This window comes from Miniopterus natalensis, chromosome 9, assembly GCF_054644295.1.
Source record: "Miniopterus natalensis isolate mMinNat1 chromosome 9, mMinNat1.hap1, whole genome shotgun sequence".
NCBI lineage: Eukaryota > Metazoa > Chordata > Mammalia > Chiroptera > Miniopteridae > Miniopterus > Miniopterus natalensis.
In genome coordinates, this window is record NC_142089.1 from 32,016,224 (window position 1) to 32,036,394 (window position 20,171).

The window sequence follows — 20,171 nt, forward strand, 5'->3', positions numbered from 1 at the left end:
CGCCCCCGCCTCGTCGGAATTCCCGGGCAGGCACACAATTCGGCTCTGGGCTCTTCACTCCACCCCGCCCTCACGCCCACCCCGGGCCACGCCCCCATGCTCAACATTACTTCGCCTGCGGAGCGGCGCAGTACCGCCCCAGGGCCTTTTCACGGACCCGAGCCTGAGCACTCGCGGCCTCCCCCTCCCCCAGCTCAGCGCGAACCCTGGAGCCAGCGGGACCCAAGGGACCCGCCCCCGCGCGAGCACGCACGCGCAGTCCCCACCTCTCGGAGATCTGAGCCCTTGGCCCCTCAGGTTGCCTGACCAGGGCCCGGCCCCGCCTCCAGGCCCGGCCCGGCCCCGCCCCTCATGCCGGGTCCCGCGCACGCGCGTCTCCCTTGCCCAGCCTACCCCCCGCCCCTGTCAGCCCCGCGGTCCCACGGCTCTAGGTCGCCCCGAGCCCCCTCCCTCCTCCCATCCTTTCTCTGTCCCACCCTCCTTAGCTTTGTGCCCGGGGAGCCAAGCCTCTTCCCCTCTCAGCCCCGCCACGGGAGGAGGGAGCCGCCACAGACGAGCTGCAGCTAGCTGCCCCGGGCAGGGGCACAGGTAGGTGGCGGCCGCGGGCTGGGCCGCTTACTGAGCCCTGGGCCGTGAGTGGGGGCGGGGGCGGGGTGTGAGGGAGGGGCGGAGTGGGGGAGGGGAAGACCCGGAGGGATGCGGTTGGGGTGTGGTTGGGTGAAATGTGTGAAGATGAGGATGTAGGAGTGTGGAAGATGGGTTTAAGGGTGAGGTAGTGGTGCTGGGGTTGGGTATGGGGGGCGTGTGAGAATTGGGGTTCGGGGAGGGGTAGGGGAAGAGAACAGGGTTTTTTTGGGTGGACTCGGGGAGGGGCATGCGTGGGAATTTAGAGAAATGGAGAATTGCAGTGCTGGGAAAGGAGCTTTGAGGAGTGCAAGGAGGAAGGGATCTAGGATTGTCAAAGGAGAAAGGGTGGGGTCTTGAGGGTAGGGAAGAAAGAAGTTGGGGCTGTGGATTGTGAAGTTGAGCACAGAGAAGCCTGAAGGAAGGGGATTTTGAAGGTTGAGGACAGAAGACAAGGAAAGAAATGGAGAGATATGGATCCTAGGAGAAGGAATCCCAGAGAGGGGAGGAAGGGAAGAATAGGTGGTAATGACCGAATAGATGTGCCTGGGGATGAGAGTGGGTGGAGATGAATGATGTGGGGAAGGACAGGGAGGCTGGTGGTCGTGGGATTGGGTCTAGGGGTCAGGGAGCCAGATTTCATTCAGAAGGGCCATGGGAGGATTAGAAGGGCATAAGGTTTGAGAGGTGGGGACAGAGCTGAGAGGGGGTGAAGGAAAGAGGGTTTAGGATTTTTCATGTGGAAATTGGATTTTGTGTGAGAAGCTCTAAAGTTAGGTAGAAAAGCTAAACTGTAAGTCTCAAGGTGTGGGAGAGATTGATAATGTTCCTGGAGGAAACTAGGGAGCAGGGTATGGTACCAACCTCTGGAGCTTGGGAGAGGAAAGGGTATGGATGAGAAGGCAGGTAGGAAAATGCGAGTTACAGGAAAAATAAAGGGTGAGGGAGTTGAACATTGAATAATGATGGCTGACACAGAACAATGAAGGTAAGATTGTTAGTTGGTTATTCATGGTTTAGAACTAGTTTCTGTTCAGGTTTTTATGTTGGAAATTTTCTCAAGAATTCTGCATTTTCAAATTAACCAAGGGTGTCTGCAGCCTTGGGATGAAGGCCAAGAGTTGACAGATGTTTTCCTGGTGTGTGGATGTGGGTAATTTCTGCCCTGGCAGAAGGAAGAAGGGAGGCCTCAATGTAGCGCTCTGTCCTGGCTCTGTTCCCACCAACTCTTTCCTCAAATGTTCACTGTTTTTTTGTGTGTTTTTTAAAATCTCCCTGTCCCTCCCTCCATCCCCCCAGCTTGAGCAGTGAATACCAGAGGAATCAAACAGGTGGATGAGATTAATTTTTAACATATTTTTTTTATCCTTAAGGCTTATGCCATATTTTTATTCTTGAGAGACAGCATCATGCAGTGGAAAGAGCTTGAACTTTGGAGTAATACAGCCTTGAGATTGAATTCTAGCTCTGCCACTTACTAGCTCTGTTCCTTAAATAAGTTACTTTACTTGTCTGAGCCTAAAAACCTGTTAAATGGCAATCCTGACCTAATAGACTTGTTGACCATTACTTGAGACCATTTAATATATAGTACCTAGCACAGTGCTTGGCACCTGATAGGTGCTTAATAAATGGTAGCTATCATACCCACTATCATCATCATAATCTTTACTATGATTTATTATGGGGATTGTTAACTTACTTTACCTACTAAAGTTAGGTGTTTTCTTCTCTTTCTCTTCAAATTAGATATCTATAGACTGAGCTCCCAATTTTAATCCTGTTGCCTCCAACCCTCCAACCCCCATGACATAAGAATAAAGCATCTCCGTATTCTCATGCTTCTTGCCTGGTAAACTGGCTTCAAGTTCTAAAAAGCTATCATGTTTAGTTATCAATTCTTTTATTTTGCCTCTTATTCAAGGAGGCTGTAGAGAAGTGAGTTATTAATGTAGTAAGGTTATATCTTATTCATTTGATGAAATTACCTGGCTTCATGGTATTGGTTCATTTATGGTGGCCAAATACTAGAACATGCACTATTGTAATATTTTTCTACAATGTTGTATGGGTTACCAAACTCTGTAGGGAGCTGGGAGACTATTAGAATGTCCCTGTTACTCTGTTCATCTTATATAAAATATAGCTAATGGAGATCTACACAGAACATTGTTATTCTTACAGATACTGAGTATTTTCATTTTCTAGTTTGTATGGGGTTTTTGTCATGGTATGTCTCCTGAGAGGAATAGACCACCCTGTGCAACAGCCAGGCAGAAGCAAAAACTAAGTGCAGAAGCTTTGTATGGAATTCTCTTGCCTTTATGCTTCTTAATAACCTTGAAAGGTTTAAATGCTACGGGTTATAATTCTTAGATCATTTTATAGTACCTCACAAGCTCTCAGGAAGCTCCTTATTGGGAGAATGCAAGATGCGCAAATTCAGTAGCAGAAATCAAAGGTCACCAGGATACCCTGAACCAAGATGAATTCCTCAAGTGCCATAGTTGAAGAAGAGACCTTGGGGTTTCTGGACAGATGATGTAGGTTTACTCTTTAGGAGATATTGGATCTCTTTTCATTATTTAGAAAGAGGACTAGCACTTGATGAGTAATTTAAAGCTAAAATAGAGCCATAACTGTGCCCCTTTTTGAAAATGATCCCTGGAACCAGAAGCTGCCAGGATTTGGAGCAGCCTGGGTTAACATCCTTACTCCTGTCCCAAGCTGCTGTGCCCTCTGCTGGATAGAATCAGACTTTTCTGAAATTTATCCGAAGTAGTCATCCATTCATCCATTTGTCCATTTTACTCCTGAGTTTGTGGAAGGCACTATTGGGAGTGAGGATTACAGGTAATACAGATGCACAGACCCTATTTCTTTGCCAAGGAGCTTATAGTGTGCTAGTCCATTATAATATGTTATCTTCCATTGAATTTGCCTTTCTGTTAAAATCAAGTCATTCCTTTTTAGGACCATACTTAGTGTCTACTTTCTCATTTATAGGTAGAGTAGGATTCTGAATGTCCAATCACAGGGATAAAGACCAAAGAGGATCTGCTTTATCTTCTCATCAAGATTAAAATCTGTGAGATTGAAAGGGCCAGACGCTTGCTTCTGCTGGAAGAAGAGTGTAGAATAAGTGAGGCATCTCCTTAGCAGCAAGCTGAACACTAGCAAGACTATGAATTATAAGAGCTGGCACTGTGACAGGAGTTTTTCTTCTGGTTGGTAGATTTCTCCCCCTGGTAGTACCAGTAGCAGTATACTCCCATCATCTGCTTTGCTTCTGCCACCTGCAGAAGGGTCTGGCAAGTGGGGGAGGAGCTGCAGCTGTTGCCTGGAAGAGGAGCTGGCTCCTAGCAACAATATCAGCAGACCCTGCAGCTCAGAGCACTAAGCCTATCCCTTTGAGGTCTTACCCTTCATCTCAGCAAATATCTGTTGAGGGCTTACTCAGCACTAGGCACTATGTTAGGCCTGGGAAAGAGAAACAAATAAGTATCTTGCCTTCAAAGAGCTCACAACTCTGGAAACATTAGTAAGAGAACAGGCATAGTACATGGTGTTAAGTGCTATGTAGGAAGAGCCAGTGGTGCTTTGGGAAAAAACAGACAGGCATGCACTGGTACAGGGGTTAGGGAAGGTTCCCCAGGAGAGGGATGGTGGCGTTAATGATGAGTAGGAATTAGCTAAGTCAGAGAAGGTTGTACCAGCCAAAGGGAGCCAAATGGGGAAAGGCCAGTGGGAAAAGAGCCCAGCCAGTTTACCTAGGTAGTATTGCATGGTTAGAGTAGGGCATAAGGAAATGAGCAGGAAAGGGTGAGGCTCTCAGCCTAAGCAGGGCCCTCTTTTCTCGTGTGTTTTACACACATAATTATCCTTGGGAGAAACATGGATTGTACTGATGCCTGCAAACAGAATCAACTGTTTGATCTCCAGAGACTCAGCATTTTTTATCATTGACTTGATTGTTTGTTGATACTTTTCAGTGTCATCATAGCTACATCCTAGCCCTGCATTGATGCAGAAGAAGCTGGGTTGGTTCACTATAAAAGTCAATGAGAGTCTTTCAGAGATAATAGCTTTTAAATCTATATTATATTAAATTTTACCTTTCTTCTCCCTTTAAATTGTTATAGAAATGATAATCAAATACTTTCATTTAATGTAGCAATTTCACATGTATATTGAAATCTCACAGTTCCTCAGGAAAACAAGTATTTATTCCAGTTAGTGCTTTGGCACAAAAATGTCACCCATGTGATGGCATAAATAACCAACTGGTTTTGATATTTCATCTTACCTCAGAAGTTCCCTAAAAGAGCCTTAATAGAAGTGGTGCTTCCAAGGGCCAGAATGGCTTTTATTTAGCTCTTATGATAGACATCTTCATTTGTAAATCCAATAAAAACCCTGTTGCTTGTGTTCTGTATAAGGTTTAGCAAATGAGTAAACTGCAGTTCTCCCAGTATCTGCTCAGGGACTATTACATGCCAGAGCACTTTGTTGGGAAGTCTGGTTGAATTAAGCATGATCCCTCCTCTCAAGGAGCTCAAACCAGCTGAACACAGACCCAGAAACAAATCAGTAGCAGAACAGTGAGCCAAGTACAACAAAGAAGTGTGTGGAAGGTGCCACGGTAGCAAGGGAATTTTTCATTTCGAGTCTTTGTTCTATGTATAAACCTGGTTTTAAAAACAGAAGTAAATTCCAAATGTACTATTTGTAACTTGAAAATCAATAAAAATTTGACAATTTTAATGGCTGTGTAACATTCCATGGTTTGGATGTATCATAATTTACTTAATAACATCCCTGGTTTTGGACATTTAAGTTGTATCCAGCTCTGCTAACATCAACTGCTGCCATGACTTTCCTTGTGAGATGATTCTTTGCCCACTTCTGTGATGAACTTCCTTAGGGTGAATTTTAAAAATGACATTTGAACTGGATTTTGAAAGATGAATAGGAGATCACCAGATATACAAAAGGGGGAGGGAAGGAAAGGGCATTCCAGGTAAAGGCAATAGAGGCAACTTCCAGTGCCAGAGTTCACAGGCAACTGGTAAGCTTCATTTACCCAAACCAGCCACAGGGCCTGCCCGGTAGGCTCATAAAGTTCTGGGCACAGCAAGATGAAGTTACATGTTACAGATGGCATTTTAATTGGATTTAAAGCTTCCCTTGTGCTTTGCTTTTACAGTCACAAGCAAGGCAATGTCTTACTACCTCAACTCAGAAAACCACCTGGACCCAGGTCCCATCTATGTGCGAGAGAATGGGCAGCTGCACATGGTCAATCTGGCCTTGGATGGCGTCAGGAGTAGCCTGCAGAAGCCAAGGCCTTTCAGACTGTTTCCCAAAGGCTTTTCTGTGGAGCTTTGCATGAACAGGGAAGATGATACTGCACAGAAAGAGAAAACCGATCATTTTATCTTCACGTACACCCGGGAGGGGAACCTTCGGTACTCCGCCAAATCCCTCTTCAGCCTAGTCCTGGGCTTCATCTCTGACAATGTTGATCACATTGATTCCCTTATTGGCTTTCCTGAGCAGATTGCTGAAAAGCTATTCTCTGCTGCTGAAGCCAGACAGAAATTCACAGAGCCTGGTGCAGGGCTGAGAGCTTTACAGAAATTCACCGAGGCCTATGGAAGTCTGGTGCTCTGCTCCCTGTGTTTGCGAAACAGGTGGGTATTCTGATTAGGATATTGAATGTTTTATTGGCTATGTTATGTCAAGCTCTGGAGCTTAGTAGACTTGGGGGCTTTCCCCATCAAATAGCACCTCAGTTTAGAACTTTCAGACACAAAGTGGTGGGCCATTTTAAGGAAAATCACTGTCTTGTCTTCCACCCTCATTCTCCCAAACAACTTAGCTTTATTTTGAAAACATTTTACAAGGATTAGTTGATTGCCACAGTTCCATTAGGCTGAAAATACCCTTCTACCAACTTTCCTAGTAAGAGAAAATAGAAAAGACAAGATGTGATCTGCCACATATTTCTTGGTATGCTTTTGGGGATGTGAAAATTAGTAACAGAGTTCTCAGCCCTGTGCTAGTTTTCAGACCACTAGATATTGAGCACTAGATAAAAAGAAATTTTAAAAGAATGAGTGATTAAAATTTCCAGTACCCTAAAGTGTGGAAAATTTCAAATAAGGTCCCAACACTATCACCAAGGTCTGTCTTTCCTAACAGAGCAGCTGTTTTCTCTTGTGACTTGCCTTTGCTCCTGTACTTTTATTGATTTATTTAAAATTTTTATTCCACCATCATGTAAAATGACTTTTAAAGCATCTACAAATTTAAAACTAACTTTTAAAAAATGTACACAGAAAAGAATTTAAAACAAGCAAAAAATGTAGAAAGGCAAACACAAGCCTCCTTCTCATGTCCTATTTTTTCTCTCCAGAGGCAACTACTATTACCAATTTCTTTTATATCATTTCATAGATATTCTATATATACACATGCATATATAGTTCTACCCTTTGTCATGCAAATGGAAACACTGCTTACACTGTTGCGCACCTTGCTTTCTTCACATATTTTGAAAATCATTTACCATCAATACTTATAGTTTTTTTGTTTTTAATCCTCAGCTGAGGGTATTTTCTTCATTGCTCTTCAGAGAGAGTGGAAGAGAAAGAGAGAGAGAGACATTGATGTGAGAGAGATACATGGACTGGTTGCCTCCCGCACACACCTTGACGGGGGCTGGGGGTTGAGCCTACAACTGACATATGTGCCCTTGGTCAGAATCAAACCCAGGACCTTTCAGTCCACAGGCCGATGCTCTAACCATTGAGTCAACCTGGCTGGGGCTACTTATAGGTTTTTTAAGTAGCTGTATAGTGTACCACTATATCACATTTTCTGTGATAATGTGAAAGGCAGCTTAGTATTAAGATGCACAATCAATATGATCATTTAGGCCCTGGCTGGGTAGCTGTTGGTTAGTGCATTGTCCCAATATGCCAAGGTTGCTAGTTCAATCCCTGGCCAGGGCACATACAAGAATCAACCAGTGAATGCATAAATAAATAGAACAACAAATAGGTGTTTTTTTCTCTCTCCCCCCTCCCTCTCTTCCCTTCCTCTCTCTCTAAAATCAACTTAAAAAAAAATATGATCATTAAAACAAGGCTAAACAGAAAGCATGTAGTAAAAGAAGAGAAAGTCATAACAGAAAGCATAAGCTAAGCTCATATGCTTGGAAAAATAAAGAAGCAATTTTTATTTAATTGGCTCATAGAATTAATGCTTTTACCCGAGGCCAAATATTGTACTTTAAAAAGAAAAGACATAAGCAGATGCAGACAAAAATAGAACTGTGGACTCATGAACTGTACAGACACCTTATGAAAGCTCTGTCTTTGTGCTGTGGTCTCAGTCATGGCTGGGCCTGGGGCTGCTGCCAGTGGAAAGGAAAAAATTACCTTGCCTAATGAAAAAGTCAGGCAATATTTCATTGCAGCTCATACATTTGAAATACATTTTACTTCTTTATTTTTTATTCCAAGTTATCTGTTTATTGTAGAAAAGTTTGAACATTGAAAAATAGAATTATGATGTATACCTCATTTTAAAATTTTATAAAGGCAATACATACTATTTGTGAAATACATAAAATTATAATATTAAACACTTAATAGTCCACCATTCATGGTAATCATTTTCAAATATATATCTTTCTGCATTTTGGAATATACCCTAATCTACAACTCGTATTCTGTTTTTTTCATCTACTTAACCATTATGGCTTAAGTAATTTCTTGTGATAGTGAAAATGCTTTTTATACATTTGTGATGTCTGCATACTGTTCCAGTGGTCAGATTGGATGAGAATAGCACTTTTATTCATGTTTGATGAGTGTATAAATTAATGTAGCATTTCTGGGAAGCAGCTTAGTAATATGTATCAAGAGCCTTAAGAAAACATCCATGCCATTTGTTAGCCTATTCCATTTATTAAGAATCTGTTCTAACTTCTGCTGTAATAATCACATATAGGAATAAGTATTTTAAAATAAGGGTTTTCATTATAATAGTAGTTGTAATAGTGAAACCTGAAAATTGACTATCCAACAATAGGAAATTAGTTAAGCAAATTATGGTATATTCATATGAGATATATAACTATTAAGATAATATTCAAAGAACATTTAAAATGATGTGACATGTTCATTATATACTAAATGAAAAAATAAGAATTAAAGTTACATACACCATATGATCCCAGTTTTGTTTTTTAAAACTGAAATTTTTATATGTATTGCATATATAGAAAGAAAAATGAGAAACCCACTGAAATATAATCTAATTAGTGGGATTGAAACTGGGTTTTAATTTTTTTAATAATTTTTCATATTTTCTTAATTTTTTCTCCAAGGAGGTACTATTTTTATAATCAGAAAAAATATAAGAAACATTTTTAACATAATCTTTTGGCTCAGATTTTTTTGCAACAATTCCAAACTTTGCTGTCTTATTCAGATACAAGAATAAGATTTTTGGCTGTGATTTTAAAAACTTCCCTTCTCCTTTTGAATTCCCAAAGGAAAATAGGAAGAAGGCAGGAGATTTGGGTTTGCATTTGCAGTCCAGGGCTGAAGCTGCAGCAGCAAAGGTTGTGCCAGCACAAAAGCATTCAGGTCAAAGGGAAAGAGCTTGAGAAAATAATTGAAAATAAGATAATTCTGTAGGTGCAGGTGCTTGCTGTCTTGGGATTGAGTCACAAAGCTGCCTGCCAGAAGGAGAAGCTAGTGTCTTTGTAACTGAGTTCCAACTCTCCAAAACTGTCTCCTCCCTGTGTTGAAACCCCAGTGATTTTTAATCCCACTGGTGGTCACAGGGAGGCAAATATGTTTTCCTTAATATGTCACGCTGTGTAACTGAAGTAATTATAATAGCCACCATTTAATGAGAGCCTTAATAATCCTAAAAAGAAGTAATCATCAGCCCTGTTTTCTAGCTGGAGAAATTGAGGCTCAGAGAGGTTAAGTAACTTTTTCATAATCATACAAGTAATTAGGGTTGTTAGAATCCAAACTCAGGTCTGGATTCTAAAATATGTGCTCATTCTGTTGCTTCTTCACTCGCTGTTCTGAACTCTTTAAGGGGCAAATTGGTAGACTAGTTTTGAGCAAGACCTAGAACTTTATGTTCTAGATCAGTGATTTTCAACCAGTGCACCACAAGAATTTTTAAAACATGCAATACCTGACTATTTAGTCAGGGGCACGACCTCTTTTTCCTTAGATTGTCAAGTAAAAAAATGACAACAGCCAACACAATGGTAGCCTTTCTGTGTGAATGCCCTGTCTTGAACCATAAGTATATAGGTCATATAATAGAGTTGCATCTTTTTGGTCACATCATATAATAAGGCTGTGTCTAATTGGTTAATTCTTGGTACCAGAAATCCTTATATATAAGTATAGGCACCTGACTTTTTTTTTTTTTAAAGTCACTTTGGAGCAAAAGGGGTAGGTAATTGCTATTATTATTATTTTGTAAATCAAAATTATGCCTATTTTTTTTTGTCAAATGGGCAAAAAATACATTTTTTGGTGTACCACAGAATTTTAGTAATTAGTTTGTGTGCCATGAGATGAAAAAGGTTGAAAATTGCTCTTCTAGATAAACATCTAGTAAGATCTGTGGCTTTGCATGTTGGTTTCTCAGCTTTGAATTTTGTAATGTATGTTAATCATATTATACATTGTTGTGTCCTTCTTGGATAACGTGTTTCAGAATTACTAAAAATCTTTTGATTAATTTATCAAAGGATGTGTGTTTTTCTTTGATTATAGTAATCCCCATTAACCCGCTTCAACTCAGTGATTGTAAAATGGAAAACAGCAGCTTTATTTACAGTTCAATTAAAATACATCTGAGGAAATAGGGCTCATTTGTGTACGCATCTGAGCTCAGTCATCAGGCAGCTTAGAGGGGTGTCAGTGCCCCAGGTTATCTGTATGTAGCAGTCCAGTGACAGCTTCAGTACATCTTTTGTTGCAAGTAGGAAGAAAAGAGATCTAACTTTCCTCTTACTGTCGGATTATTCCATCCTGTTTTTGGTAATTATGATCCTGCTGACAGGATAGAGATGTGCCACATTTTAAGTATAACCCCACTGGTCCTGGCATGCCATCTCTCTGTGGAAATATCTAGACACCCATGAGAAAAGTGGATGAGAAAGGCACACTTTTGCCACAAGTCAGTATCCCTGTTCTTTTAGGATCCTCTTCCTCTGTCACACCTAATCCCTTTTCATTTTTTTCTCACTGATGTCATCTAAAAGAAATGAATGACTAGAAAGCAGGGTGGGGGCCACGGCCTGGGAATTGGAATGCCTTTTTGGTCTCCTTTTCCTCTTCAGAGGCCTCCCTGATGCCTCCTGATAACAGTTTGGCAAGGTGCTAGTGTAATTAAATTGGTGGTTGTGCTCACAGGTTTATCTTAATAACCGTCTAGATTAGAGTGAGTTCTCTTAGTGGTCATGCTGCACATGCTTTCAGAGTAAATTTAGCATGATAACAGAGGCACAGAGGAGTGGGCAGCTACTCCAACTTGGGTTTGATTAGAAAAGATCAAATATGATCTGCAAAATACTTCTTGATATGATCTTGGATATGAAGATTAGAACCCAGAGTTCTTGGCCCTGTTCCAGTTTTCAAACCACTAAATATTAAGCATTAGATAAAAAGCAACATTAAAGGAATGATTAAACAATTTTGAGTACCCTAAAGTTTGGAAATTCTCTGATAAGGTCCCAACACCACCAAAGTCTGTCTGTCTGCTAACAAAGCAGATATTTTCTCCTGTGACTTATCTTTGCTCATATACTTTTATTTATTTATTTAAAGTTTTTATTCCATTGTCATGTAAAAAGACTTTAAAGGCATTTACTAATGAAAAAAATTCAACCAGTGCCCACATAGTAATTAGTAAAGTCTGCTTATTACATAGTACTTTGTCCTGATGGAATGTTTACTGTGTGGCATGAAGCCACAAATGATAATGTTGTAAAATAAGGAAAAGAAAAACTGTTAATTGTTGCCCCACAGATATCTGGTGATTTCGGAAAAACTTGAGGAGATTAAGTCTTTCCGGGAGTTGACCTGCCTGGATCTTTCCTGTTGCAAGCTTGGAGATGAACATGAACTTCTAGAGCATCTCACCAATGAGGCCCTATCTAGGTATTGCCACCATTTGCAGATGAATTGTTTTAGTATTTTTTAAAAGGATAATCCAATTTGATCATCTTGAAGAATGCCAATTACTTCCCAATCTTATGTTTATTTGCTAATTTTTTTGAAAACCTTTTCAATTTCCATTTACTTGATAGAACAAATATAGGTTGGACAACTCTTATGAAAGTAAGTCAGTTTCATTTTTCTAAATAACCTTTATTTCAACATGTAGTACTTGAAGCTACCTGGTTTGAAAAATGATTTTGCCCTTTATTTGTCTAGTCCTAGTTTATTCTAGCAAGAGATGAGGAGTTATATAATTTTCCATAATCATCACTTTCTATTTTAACTGTCAGTGAACTATAAATTATTTAAAAAGTCAACTATTAAAGACAGCCAAGTACATCCTTTTCAAGAACCTTAATTTAAAGAAATCACTCAGTTCATACCATTCACAAATATCTGACTGATCTCAGTCTGGCCAGCAGAGAGGAGGCCGAATGGATTCCTTTGTGGTTTTATAAACACCCAGAGGGATAACAGCATTACAAACCTGAGTCTAACCCACTTCCTGGGGCCTTCCTAGGACAGACACCTACATACTGCTCTGTACAAAGGTATTTTTGTGTGAGGTTAGTAAAAGTTCAGATTTCCTCTTGTGTGTGGGACAGTGGAGCACATTAATACACCAGTTTCAGGTAAGCTGGATGGATTGGGTTATGGGTATTTCTTAAAAACCCATTCTGAAAATCTGGATTTATAAAGCTAGTTAAACTTAGAGGATTGTTTGCTTTGCCAAAAGAATTCTCATAGGAGTTCTTTAGCAGACTTCCCTCACATAATCTAGAGTGTTTTTGGTTTCCACACAGCATTTGTCAGAAATGCAGCTTTTGTGTTTAACAAGGTATATTTATCTTCCTAATGGAGTCCATTTATCTCATTCCACCATATACTATTAGTGCCTTCTGCCATCTGAGATTAATGCCACATGACACTTTGATCCCTAAATTAACCCTCACTTAGTGACTGAAATAGCACCAAAATATCTTTAGCTCCATTAAATGCATTGGGTGTGAAATAGCAGGGTGGGGAAGGAGGCAGTGTAGAGGATATTTTACATTTTATATTTTTAAATGAAATTTATGAAAGTGTGTTATACCTAGACTTTCTCAAACTCTCTAATTTATTTATGGACTTTGTTTCCCTAGTGTAACTCAACTCCACCTGAAGGATAATTGTTTATCTGATGCTGGGGTACGGAAAATGACAGCACCAGTTCGAGTGATGAAAAGAGGCCTTGAAAATCTATCATTATTAGACCTATCTTGTAAGTGTTATTGGAAATAGATTATTAATGTTGGAAGGATGGCCTTAGAAATCACCTAGTTCTTCCGTTCATTTTAGAGGTGATAAAGTGAGAGGACTTTCCTAGATGCCACAGCAAGTTAGTGACAGAGCAGGACTAAAGCCAGAGGCTCTTGACTCCTGGCCAGATACCTCTCCTGGCATGCTGGCACCTCTTCACTGTAGGAAAAGTCCTCACAGATTCATCAGTGCCACTCACTGTGTGCAAACAGGGCAGCCTTTCATCATATCTGTAGCATCTTTAAGGCACATTTGGTTCATCTTTACTTTCTTTTAGTTGCTGATCCATAGTGTCTGTCATCTAGGTCTTTTTTCTAATACGAATATTTGCTTGATGAAAATCTAAATGAATCCACAGTTGTGATAACTTACTTAGAATTAGCCAGATACTGACACCAATGTTAGAAAGTTGATAGAGATCATTTACAATTTAACTGAGCATCCATTGAATGTATGGCAGGATGGTACAGTATCAGAAGAAGAGAAGGAGCAAGATTCAGAGGACACTCCTTGCTCTGCTACTCTTATTAGCAGCTGTGTGCCCTTCAGCAGGTTATTTAGCCTCTCTGAGCCTTGGTTTTGGCTTCTGTAAAATAAAGATAATAATAATGTCCTGCCTTCCTCTCAGGAAAGTGTATTCATTCAACAAATATCTTTTGAGCATCTACAATGTGCCAGGCACTGTGCTCATGGCCTTGAGGACTCAGTGCTAAATGTACTGTCTGATGTGAGAAGGTAATATGTAAGAAAGGCTTCTGAAAAAAAAGCAAGTTAGTAATAGTAGTAATAGCCCCTGTGTCTAAGTACCTTTGAAAACCTTTTCAAAATAAATCTTTTTACTCTGGAAGTGAAACAGCCATGAACAAAGTCTGATGAACCATTTAAACACATGTTTATATATGTTGTTTCCTTATGGTTGCAAGTTAAACCCTTTGGAATACCTACCTGGTTCATTTATTTTTCTGCTAACCCCCCAACTCCTAGAAAGTTAGAGCTATAAAGGATCTTAAGGTTCATCTTGTGTGTGGCTCCTTCATATTACAGGTAGAATACAGAGAAGATCCCTATATTTAATTTACTCTGAAAAGTTTGTTCACTCAATATTTTATATTTTATCATTGTTTGCCCCTTTTTCTGACCTTATTGTTGGCATTTTAGCAATAGTGATACTGTAACTGAGCACTACCTATGTTTTTGACATCTAGGTAACCCTGAGATCACAGATGCAGGAATTGGATACCTCTTTTCTTTTAGAAAACTAAACTGCTTAGATATCTCTGGAACAGGGCTCAAGGTAGGACTTTTACTCCCTTCTCTTATTTTTCCACACTCACAATTAGATATTTTGCTTCTGTTAATTGGTGTTTAGAAAAAACTGGTATGTATGATGGTGTTTATTTCCTACTGAAAGCAAGTACTAATTGACCAGATGTGTGGGCTTCCTGTTCTGTCTTTCCCTCACTAGGACATCAAAGCTGTCAAACACAAGCTCCAGACCCACATAGGCCTTGTCCACTCCAAAGTGCCTCTGAAGGAATTTGATCACAGTAACTGCAAGACTGAGGGCTGGGCTGACCAGGTACTGCATATTTTCCCCCCACACAATTAATGTGGCTTTTCATTTTCGTTCTAAGTTTCATATTCAACACTTTGAACAAACATTAATCCTCTTGGTATTTCTTGACTGAATTGTCATCTTCATGTTAAATCAGACACACCGATGGCCTATAATTGACCCAACTACTTCAAGAAAGATATTAGATGCTGGTCCTTAAATCTCATGCTCTGGTCACTAGACTGTGCCTCATCCTTATTGGACCTAGGAGAAAATTCCATCTTACAAAGATTCTGAAAATAAATGAACTTTGGCTTACTTTGAAAAAAGCAGTATGACCCACTTCTGAAGGACAGTTTCTCTTAGCTGTCTAGAAAGAGAGTAAGTCACACTGATAATGATCCAAACCTCTTCCTCTTTGGGGGACAAATTTCTTACATCTTAGAGCCTAAATGAGGAAAGGTCTTTTTGTCCTCTCACTGGACATTCCCATTTTTATCTTGACTCTGTCTTGTTGTCTTGATGGTCTCCCTCAACTTCATAAAGTACAGGCTTAAGTGGGAAGCCAGAAGGTAACTAAGTATACAGCACCAGTAGATGCCAGCTTGACTATGGCTGGTGCCTTTCTCCTTCAGACCCTTTAAATCAGTGTTTCTTGGTAGAGGCCTAGAGGACTCCCCAAACTGTTTTGTTCTGTATTCTTCCTTGGTTCAAGCTGTAATGTATGATGGTGGACCTATCCAACTGCCTGATTGTAGTATCACCTCCCCATAGATAAACAGGAAGGGGTGCCAGTGAGTCAGTCTTTCAGAAGCATTTTGAAGTTGGTCCAGAAAATGCATGCTGAAATAATTATCATAGTGCATTGCCAGACACAGTTTGTAGCACTGGATGAATCCTAGACATAGCTAGTAGTGGACTTGGGGCAGGTAGGTGTGGATGGTCATATAAAGGCTGATGTAGTTTGGTAGCAGGTTGTCATGGTGGAAAGAGCTATGGAGTCAAAGAGACCTGGATTTGGGATCCTGGCTTGACAACCCGACTTAAGGCAACTTTGAGTCTCTGTATCTTCATCTGTAAAATGCAGAAACCAGGAGCTCTCCTTCAGAGCTTGGTAAAGGTAAAGTAAAGTACCTAGCAGCCTGGCCTGGAAGTAAGTGAATTAGACTCTGTGCAGATTCAGCCTGGCCCCCAGGACTTGGCTGCAGAGCTTTATCTGTCTCTTGTTGATCCCTTGTTAAAACTGTTTCAGGCAGACTCTGTGCTCCTCCTGCCTCATTTTCAGCATGCGACAGAAAAAATGAGGCTAACAGGAGTCTCCTTACTTCCCTATCTCTTTCTTAAATTGTCTCCATTTCTTCTGCTGTATTCTACTTCCCTCCTATCTAAGGGGAACAGGGATGTGACTATTTTAGTGATAAGTCCTTTTGGTATGTTTTTTCAGTTCTGTTCCCTAAGATCACCAGCTTCCTCTGTGATATTTTACTAATTATTTCCCTCCACTGCCCCACCACTGCACCTTCAGTCTCACCCTGTATTGGCTGTTTTCTTTCTGTGTATAAACATACTTGAGCTACTCTTACTCTAACATGGTCCTCATCCCCCAACAGAATGGTGAATTGTTTTCTGTTATCTCTCTCACCTCCTCACTACCTACTCAGTTCTTAATCCTTTGTAATCTAGGTCTGGCCTTCACTTCTCTACTGTAGGTGTTCTCTTAAAGGTAGCATGTGATCTCATGGTCACCTCCTTGGATTTTCTGCAGCATCGATAGAAACATGCCTGCCTTATGCTTTTTCTCTCTTGGCCTTTCTCCTGGTTCTCCCCTAACTTTTTCACTTTTCCCTCTATTTCTTGCTGATTCCTCACCTCTTTTCTGATACCTCCACTCGCTCTCCTGGTGATCTTAACTGTTCTCAGAGGTATAACTGTCCCTGTGGATCCACCTTCTCTCTCACACGACCCATTCCTAAATAACATCCATAAATCTCCACCTGGTACCTCAAATTCCCCTTTTCTAGAACCTAACACATACTCTTCTTCCCTATCCACAAGCTCTTCTTATGGACATTCTAATTTCTTAGTTGCCCACTGAGTCACCAGATTCAGTTCATCCATCTTGGCATTTTCTTCGATCTGTCCACATTTTCCATAATCAGGAAAGTATTGTAGAAGGGTTGTCAGTTGATATTTATTGAGTGCTTTTTGTGTGCCAGACACTGTGCCGCACCCTTCATGTATGTTATCTCATTTAACAAGAAATTGAGACTCAGAAATTAAATCACTTGCCAAGGGTCCCCCTGGCTAGTAAGTAGTAGCGCAAGCTCTGGAATTGTATTCTTTTTTTTTTTTTTAAATATATCTTTATTGATTTCAGAGAGAGGAAAGGAGAGGGAGAGAGACAGAAACATCAGTGATGAGAGAGTCATTGATCAGCTGCCTCCTGCACGCCCCCGACTGGGGACTGAGCCCGCAAACCAGGCATGTGCCCTGGCTGGGAATTGAACCCCGATCGCCTGGATCCCAGGTCGATGCTCAGCCGCTGAGCCACGCCCGGCCAGGCTGGAATTGTATTCTTAAACTGTGTACTGAAATATTTTTCAGGACATACTGGCTCTGTGTCCTGAAATATTTTTCTTTATGATCATTTCATTGCATACCATAATGAAAAATATTAAGTTTAGTTCTTGTTACTCATGGTATATGTGAAATAATCGTTTATTTATATATAGTTTCTACTCGGCCAGATTTCCTAAAGAATTTGTAGTCGCTTATAATAAAAATACATTTGTGATGGTGTTAAAAATGGAAGTTGATCATGAAGTGTCTTAAGAATATGGAAATGTGGGCATTTTACACACATACAAGAGTTTTGAGTTATAGTTGGTGCATTTTGAGGCATGAGAGTGAGACTAGGAATGTGTGAATAGTAATGACTAAGGTTTCAAATTTTAGTATTTAGTTTAAGGATATGCAGTTCATTTCTAGCTTGGATGAGAGATGAGAATAGGGAGTGAGGTTCCAGGTGTTTCCTGAGTCATGCAGACATACGTACCCCACAGGCTTGTATCTGACCAGCTCCCGCATTAACACAGGGACCAGGCCTGACTTGATCCTTGTTCTTAACCACAGTCATCTGAAGTGAGACTACTGCAGGAGTTTGTGATCACGGACAGGGAACAAAGGGCAACAAGGAAGGTTTGTGATTAAAAGCTTGAGATTTTGTTCAGATTCACATCTTTTCAAATACATTTTAGATTGTCCTGCAGTGGGAGCGTGTGACTTCGGAAGCTGTGAAGCCACGAGAAGCCTTGGAACCTCGAAAGGCAGCTCAGCACTTCTGTGAGGAATTCTATTTCCTTTGGAATTTTTGCTCTTAGGTTTTTTGCACCCATAAAGCAGTTAGCTTGTTTTCACAAAGTGGAAAATGAATTCTGATAGTACCGACTTAATTAAATCACCAAACCTTGTGTTCTTCAACATAGCTTACAGTATAAGTTCGCACTTAGCTTTGAGCACCAGTACTGGGAAAATAGCTTATTAAATGTATATATGTATTTACTTATCCCATCTTGTTCCAAAAATGATTTGCAGTGGCACAAAAGTAGATAGATTACAGAAGATTAAAAGGAATTAAGCATAGCCAAAGGTAGAAGCAACTCAAGTGTTCATCAATAGATGAATGAATAATCAAAATGTATTATTTACATATGGTGGAATATTATTAAGCCTTAAAAAGGAAGGAAATTTTAATACATGCTATAACATAGATGAAACTTGAAGACATGCCAAGTGAAGTAAGCCAGTCAAAAAAACCCAAATATTGTATGATTCTTCTTATATGAGGCTCCTAGAATAGTTAAGTTCATAGAGGCAGAGAGTGGAAGGTGGTTGTCAGGGACTGGGTGGGGTGTAATAGGGACTTATTGTTTAATAATAGGTATGGAATTTCAGTTTTGCAAAATGAAAAACTTATGGAGTTGGATGGTGGTCACAGTAGCACAGCAGTGTGAATGTACTTAATGCCACAGAACTGTACACTAAAAAATAGTTAAAATTGTAAATTTAGTTATGTATATTTTACCATAATTTTTAAAAACAGGGTTAAATGATGAAATCTAAGTGAAGGAAAAATAAAGGTAACAAAATAGGAAGTGAAGGCATACCAAAACGAATACATGTCATATCATTTGCTAGAGTCGTGCCATAAATTTGGCTCTTAGAAGATAGTCAAGTCCAGATTTTTAATAGTAATAGCCAACATTTTTTAGCTTTTACTATGTGTCAAGCATTGTGCTAAGCATTTTATGCACATTATTTCATTTATCTTCACATCACCCTTAAGAAACAGGTTTTATATCCCTATAAAGATGAGAAAACTGAATCTCAGGTCATTTACCCAAGGTCTCTAATCCAGAAATTAGAGTACATGCCTTCAACTTGTGCTTTTGCATATGCCACTGTAACTCAAAGGGAATAAAATTAATCCAAACATCACCCTGTTTGGGCCTTTGTCATTTTCTTTGGATCATCTTTCTAGACCTGGGCAGGCATTAACATGCCAGTGTAGTAAACTCCTCACCCTTCCCTTCTGTCTCTCTTACAGATGGGAAGCAGGCTCGGACAGAAACCCCAGTGAAGTATCCCCTGGCAGACACCCACATGAACTCTTCTGAGAAACTCCAGTTCTATAGAGAGAAAGCCCCAGACTGCCATGGGCCAGTGTTGAAACTCGAAGCTGTCTCAAGCCAGGAGTCAAAGAAGAGCAAGAAAAGAGGTTTTGAGGAACCAGAAAAGGAACAGAGTAACTCTTCACAGTCTTCAAAGCAGAAATACGTGTGTCTCACTGTGGAAGACTGGGACTTGTTAAATTCCTATTGATTGGCAGATAGAAGTTGACCTTTCCCCCTGCCAACTCTAATGTACGAGAAAAGGGGGCTGATGTTTTCCTCTTTGTTTGAATTTACCTATGATATTAGCATAGCAAGCAGATATTTCTACTTTTGTGGTGGGGGAGGGGAATGCTATGGACGTATGTAATAATTTCTAATGTATATTTTCAATACATAGTAATTTTTTCAAATAAACATTTTTGCTGTCCTTAAGTTATGCTTATGATATATGGACTGAGCCATAGGAAATAACACTGGTTTGGGATGAAAGGCCATCTAAAATAACAAGGCAGCTTAGCATGATTTGTTACCACCTCAATCTGGCCTGGCCAATTACATGTATATCTACCATATTGAGTGTTTACTAGGTGCCAAGCCCTGTCCTCCGTGGAAGAAAGGTATTAGCCCCAATTTAGAGTTAAGAAAACTCAGCCTTAAGTGAGTTGTTCAAGGTCACAGAGCTTATAAGTGACAGAACCAGAATTTATACTCCTTTTTGTCCGACTCTAAAGTCCACTCTGTTAGTGCCTT

The 20,171-nt window shown here is 40.2% G+C and overlaps 1 protein-coding gene across 1 annotated transcript; it reads left to right on the forward strand.

Annotated features, from left to right (window-relative positions):
* The first annotated feature begins 432 nt into the window (after positions 1–432).
* LRRC42 (leucine rich repeat containing 42) lies at positions 433–19,853 on the forward strand. Its single transcript, XM_087820450.1, has 8 exons — positions 433–588; positions 5,831–6,317; positions 11,703–11,834; positions 13,037–13,155; positions 14,399–14,487; positions 14,659–14,772; positions 18,006–18,090; positions 19,355–19,853. Exons 2-8 carry the CDS (start codon positions 5,845–5,847, stop codon positions 19,627–19,629), a joined length of 1,287 nt encoding a protein of 428 aa, XP_087676576.1. The 5' UTR covers positions 433–588; positions 5,831–5,844; the 3' UTR covers positions 19,630–19,853.
* The last annotated feature ends 318 nt before the right edge of the window (positions 19,854–20,171 follow it).

Coding starts and splice junctions, on each gene's coding strand:
- LRRC42 (XM_087820450.1), top strand. CDS start 5,845: ATGTCTTACTACCTCAACTCAGAAAACCACCTGGACCCAGGTCCCATC. Junction 6,318..11,702: donor TCCCTGTGTTTGCGAAACAG/GTGGGTATTCTG, acceptor GTTGCCCCACAG/ATATCTGGTGATTTCGGAAA. Junction 13,156..14,398: donor ATCATTATTAGACCTATCTT/GTAAGTGTTATT, acceptor TTTGACATCTAG/GTAACCCTGAGATCACAGAT.